We start from the raw sequence: 6,225 nt of genomic DNA, 5'->3' as shown, positions 1-6,225 counted from the left end.
AAGACGGTACTCTTCATTACATTGCTTTCTTCTGATTTCAGTTAGAGATATGTGGTGGTTCTTGTGCTGGGAACCACTCATTAACCTGTGTCTCTGCTTTGAGGTTTTGCTATTGGTCTTAGCAGGACCTCTGTGCCCACAAGTAGGAACTGTAAGCCTTTAACAGCACTTCTCCCAAAAGGAATTGACAACCTGTTTCCCGCTTATCTGGGTAAAGATGCCAGAGTTTCTGAAAATTTTTACGTTCTAATTTTGGAAACTTTATTGCAGAAAAATGATTTTGGAGGATTTATTTTTCCTTCTTGCTGTCTTAGAGATTATTTTCTTACAACCAAACTTCTCCTAAAACTGGAGCTGTATTTTAACTACCGAATCATGTTTGTGTTGACTGAGAGAGCATTGGGTTCTTAGTAAAATGATTTTACATTTAATGGATACCTCATGGATGGTGGTTTTTGTAAAAATCAGTGTGGCACATTCTCTCCTTCCTGCCTGCCTGTTAGTGGGGAATTACTGATTCCTTAGTTTAAAAGTCATTCCTGAGGGAAAATTCTCCTGCTCTCGTGCCTGGTTTTGTTTCAGGTATTAGTTACCATTTACTGGCTGGGGAAAGCAGCAAACAGTTCTGCGTGCTATAGCGGAACGACCCTGAACCTGAAGGAGTTCGAAGGCTTGCTGGCTCAGATGAGAAAGGTAATTTGACTTTCCTCCTTTATCCCAGGAGGTTAGTGTAAGATGGGAAATCAACACATTTGCTCCTTTTTCTTTTTTTTAAGATTTTCTTTATTTATTTCAGAGACAGAGAGGGCAAGCATGAGCGGTGGGGGGGGTGGGCAGAGGGAGAAGCAGACTTCCCTCTGAGCAGAGAGCCCCAAGCAGGGCTCATCCCAGGACCCCGGGATCATGACCCAAGCCAAAGGCCGATGCTTAACCGAATGAGCCACCCAGGCGCCCCACATTTGCTTCTTTTTAAGATCCTAACAGTTCAGTGTGGTGCAATTGACCAGGCCAGAGAAGTCCTGCACTCGAAGAAAGGACTAGTTGTCTTACCAATGAGGTCTTTGCCTTGTGTGTCCCATACCTGCCTGAACTTTTATAGTCTTCAGAGAATGGAAGGTCTGAGTTCTCTCCAACTTTAATTCCAAAGGAGTAAATGCAATCCGTCAGTATGGGCTTCGTACCCCAGAGAGCCCTGCACTTGTTTTCTTGCGGGAATAACGCCTGAATTAAACAATACAGTATTACACAAAAATGAAGACTTGCTCTGTATGTGTCCTAAAGGTCATTTTGCTTACCCATCAGGGCCTTGGTGTGGGTGAGGTCACGTCCGTCAAGTTCTTGCCTGGCCATCCTCCCTGGACGGGCTCTGACAAATTAGAAGCATTCTCTCCAGAGATGCACGTTTTATAGCCATTATATTTGGGTGACCTGGAAATTCGGAAAACATTTTTTATAGTATTTAAAGCTTTATTTGTTTATTTGGTTATAGGAAAGACTGGCCTAAGGTAGGAATTTGTCAAAGAAACAGTGGGATGTATTATGTGTGCCTGCCTTTTTAAGGTTCAGCAGTGTACAGGAACTCACCCAAAGTGCTAGGATATAGGGCTGCCCGTGGGCAGGCCCACCCAGCCAGCCCAGTGAGTGGATGAGGCTGTTGTCACATCCGGGGGTTTTGGATAAGGTCCCTATTGTAGCACAAGTAGTTCAGGCCTTGCCCTTCCTCATTTCTCGAACATACAAACTGAAATGCACTAATGAGACCTTGAGAGACATTCCATGCTTTACAGACTTTCTTTTCATACTGAAAGCAAGAATGTGCTAGCCTTTCTAATAATTTATCCTTCTTTCTTTAAGGATAACCATCTTCCTGATGGTTCTTCCCATTTCGCTTGAGCTGGTCTGGCTCTCTATTTGGTAAATGGACAGAGCTTTCATATTGGTTGTTATGCATATAAACAAAGTCCTTTAATCTAAATTCCTTTAAAGATAAACTGAACTCACTCACACAACACACCCTTTTTTACTTCTTACTCTCGTGGGTCCTTTAATTTTTCATGTAACTCTGTTCCTAGAGAAAGTACAAAGGTAGGGTTCCATCTGATTTGTGAAATTTGAATGCTTATTTTTTATATTAAATTCAGATTTGAATAATGATACATGGGTCATCTCTTTTATTTTTTAAGATTTTATTTATTTATTTATTTGAGAGCGAGAGAGAAGGCACGAGTGGGGGAGAAGCAAAGGGAGGGGTATAAGCAGACTCCATTCTGAGCAGGGAGCCTGATGGGGGGCTCGATCCCATGACCCTGAGATCATGACCTGAGCTGAAATTAAGAGGAGACAACTAGAATTGCTTCTCCATAGCTACAGGCTGAAATAAATTTGGAATTAAAATGTTTTCTTTCACAAAGGAGACTAGCCAGAAATTTTTTATATTCGTTTTTCTCGTGAGACAAACGTATGTAAAAAATTATCAACTTGTAGGGCCGCCTGGGTGGCTCAGCCGGTTAAGCGCTTACGTTTGGCACAGGTCACGATCTCAAGGTTCTGGAATCAAGCCCTATGTTGGGCTCTCTCTGCCTCTCTTCTCTGCTCATGCCCTTTCTCTCTCTCTCTCTCTCTGTCTCTCAAAAATAAATAAATAAAATCTTTTAAAAATTTTTAAAAATTGTCAATTTGCAAAGTAACACGTGTAGACCCCTTAGCATAAGCATCTGGCACATAGTAGGTATTCATAGTAGGTTGCTGTTGCTATATACCAAAAAAAGATCTCTGAAAGCATAGTGACAATGGCCTTTCAGTGAGCCCAGATTATGTCAGAGGCGGTCTCCCAACCGAGGGGACACTGATGTGGAACAAAGGGGCGTTCCTGTGAGAATGTTGAGGCTGAAGGAAGAACCATGGGGACTAAGGTAGCCTTAGAATCTCGGGGACTAGAGCTGGAAAGTGAGCAGTCTAGGTTCTTCCTTTTTATGCCTCTCTCTCATCTCTTCCTATCTCTCCTTGAGAATTCTTCNTATTTTAACTACCGAATCATGTTTGTGTTGACTGAGAGAGCATTGGGTTCTTAGTAAAATGATTTTACATTTAATGGATACCTCATGGATGGTGGTTTTTGTAAAAATCAGTGTGGCACATTCTCTCCTTCCTGCCTGCCTGTTAGTGGGGAATTACTGATTCCTTAGTTTAAAAGTCATTCCTGAGGGAAAATTCTCCTGCTCTCGTGCCTGGTTTTGTTTCAGGTATTAGTTACCATTTACTGGCTGGGGAAAGCAGCAAACAGTTCTGCGTGCTATAGCGGAACGACCCTGAACCTGAAGGAGTTCGAAGGCTTGCTGGCTCAGATGAGAAAGGTAATTTGACTTTCCTCCTTTATCCCAGGAGGTTAGTGTAAGATGGGAAATCAACACATTTGCTCCTTTTTCTTTTTTTTAAGATTTTCTTTATTTATTTCAGAGACAGAGAGGGCAAGCATGAGCGGTGGGGGGGGTGGGCAGAGGGAGAAGCAGACTTCCCTCTGAGCAGAGAGCCCCAAGCAGGGCTCATCCCAGGACCCCGGGATCATGACCCAAGCCAAAGGCCGATGCTTAACCGAATGAGCCACCCAGGCGCCCCACATTTGCTTCTTTTTAAGATCCTAACAGTTCAGTGTGGTGCAATTGACCAGGCCAGAGAAGTCCTGCACTCGAAGAAAGGACTAGTTGTCTTACCAATGAGGTCTTTGCCTTGTGTGTCCCATACCTGCCTGAACTTTTATAGTCTTCAGAGAATGGAAGGTCTGAGTTCTCTCCAACTTTAATTCCAAAGGAGCAAATGCAATCCGTCAGTATGGGCTTCGTACCCCAGAGAGCCCTGCACTTGTTTTCTTGCGGGAATAACGCCTGAATTAAACAATACAGTATTACACAAAAATGAAGACTTGCTCTGTATGTGTCCTAAAGGTCATTTTGCTTACCCATCAGGGCCTTGGTGTGGGTGAGGTCACGTCCGTCAAGTTCTTGCCTGGCCATCCTCCCTGGACGGGCTCTGACAAATTAGAAGCATTCTCTCCAGAGATGCACGTTTTATAGCCATTATATTTGGGTGACCTGGAAATTCGGAAAACATTTTTTATAGTATTTAAAGCTTTATTTGTTTATTTGGTTATAGGAAAGACTGGCCTAAGGTAGGAATTTGTCAAAGAAACAGTGGGATGTATTATGTGTGCCTGCCTTTTTAAGGTTCAGCAGTGTACAGGAACTCACCCAAAGTGCTAGGATATAGGGCTGCCCGTGGGCAGGCCCACCCAGCCAGCCCAGTGAGTGGATGAGGCTGTTGTCACATCCGGGGGTTTTGGATAAGGTCCCTATTGTAGCACAAGTAGTTCAGGCCTTGCCCTTCCTCATTTCTCGAACATACAAACTGAAATGCACTAATGAGACCTTGAGAGACATTCCATGCTTTACAGACTTTCTTTTCATACTGAAAGCAAGAATGTGCTAGCCTTTCTAATAATTTATCCTTCTTTCTTTAAGGATAACCATCTTCCTGATGGTTCTTCCCATTTCGCTTGAGCTGGTCTGGCTCTCTATTTGGTAAATGGACAGAGCTTTCATATTGGTTGTTATGCATATAAACAAAGTCCTTTAATCTAAATTCCTTTAAAGATAAACTGAACTCACTCACACAACACACCCTTTTTTACTTCTTACTCTCGTGGGTCCTTTAATTTTTCATGTAACTCTGTTCCTAGAGAAAGTACAAAGGTAGGGTTCCATCTGATTTGTGAAATTTGAATGCTTATTTTTTATATTAAATTCAGATTTGAATAATGATACATGGGTCATCTCTTTTATTTTTTAAGATTTTATTTATTTATTTATTTGAGAGCGAGAGAGAAGGCACGAGTGGGGGAGAAGCAAAGGGAGGGGTATAAGCAGACTCCATACTGAGCAGGGAGCCTGATGGGGGGATCGATCCCATGACCCTGAGATCATGACCTGAGCTGAAATTAAGAGGAGACAACTAGAATTGCTTCTCCATAGCTACAGGCTGAAATAAATTTGGAATTAAAATGTTTTCTTTCACAAAGGAGACTAGCCAGAAATTTTTTATATTCGTTTTTCTAGTGAGACAAACGTATGTAAAAAATTATCAACTTGTAGGGCCGCCTGGGTGGCTCAGCCGGTTAAGCGCTTACGTTTGGCACAGGTCACGATCTCAAGGTTCTGGAATCAAGCCCTATGTTGGGCTCTCTCTGCCTCTCTTCTCTGCTCATGCCCTTTCTCTCTCTCTCTCTCTGTCTCTCAAAAATAAATAAATAAAATCTTTTAAAAATTTTTAAAAATTGTCAATTTGCAAAGTAACACGTGTAGACCCCTTAGCATAAGCATCTGGCACATAGTAGGTATTCATAGTAGGTTGCTGTTGCTATATACCAAAAAAAGATCTCTGAAAGCATAGTGACAATGGCCTTTCAGTGAGCCCAGATTATGTCAGAGGCGGTCTCCCAACCGAGGGGACACTGATGTGGAACAAAGGGGCGTTCCTGTGAGAATGTTGAGGTNAAATAAATAAAATCTTTTAAAAATTTTTAAAAATTGTCAATTTGCAAAGTAACACGTGTAGACCCCTTAGCATAAGCATCTGGCACATAGTAGGTATTCATAGTAGGTTGCTGTTGCTATACAAAAAAAGATCTCTGAAAGCATAGTGACAATGGCCTTTCAGTGAGCCCAGATTATGTCAGAGGAGGTCTCCCAACCGAGGGGACACTGATGTGGAACAAAGGGGCGTTCCTGTGAGAATGTTGAGGTTGAAGGAAGAACCATGGGGACTAAGGTAGCCTTAGAATCTCGGGGACTAGAGCTGGAAAGTGAGCAGTCTAGGTTCTTCCTTTTTATGCCTCTCTCTCATCTCTTCCTATCTCTCCTTGAGAATTCTTCGCATCAGGGAATATGGCCAACGGCATCTCCAGGATTACCTGCTTCTAGTTCCTTGCCCCGAAAGCAAGGGAATTCTTCCTTCTAGGCCCAGCTGTAAAATTCCTAGGGGTGTCCTCTGCCCCAGTGTGGGTCCTATGCCTGAACCAGTGTCTGTGACCAGGGGTAACAGGTACCATGATTGGCCTAAGCCCTACCATTTTAGGAGGGGAGGGGTGTTAACTAGAACAAGGGGATAAAGACGGGGGGATGCGATGGGCAAGAACAGAACTCTGCCTAAAATAGCAGCCAGGGGCGCCTGGGT

At 43.0% G+C, this 6,225-nt stretch overlaps 1 protein-coding gene across 2 annotated transcripts in view; it reads left to right on the top strand.

The window, feature by feature from the left end:
- Nucleotides 1-61: 61 nt before the first annotated feature.
- Nucleotides 62-6,225, top strand: part of LIMCH1 (LIM and calponin homology domains 1) — a 98,015-nt gene continuing 91,851 nt past the window's right edge. Inside the window, exon 1 of one of the 2 annotated variants that reach the window (XM_034671889.1) lies at nt 62-693. In XM_034671889.1, the coding sequence (XP_034527780.1) occupies nt 685-693 (9 nt within the window). In that variant the 5' untranslated portion in view covers nt 62-684. Of the gene's footprint in view, nt 694-3,125; nt 3,354-6,225 lie in introns of those variants that run through there. The other variant, XM_034671888.1, reaches the window with a different exon arrangement.

The sequence above is a fragment of the Ailuropoda melanoleuca genome, chromosome 11 (genome assembly GCF_002007445.2).
Source record: "Ailuropoda melanoleuca isolate Jingjing chromosome 11, ASM200744v2, whole genome shotgun sequence".
NCBI classification, from domain to species: domain Eukaryota; kingdom Metazoa; phylum Chordata; class Mammalia; order Carnivora; family Ursidae; genus Ailuropoda; species Ailuropoda melanoleuca.
Note: the sequence above shows the minus strand (reverse complement) of the source record. Positions and strands in the feature narration are given on the sequence as shown.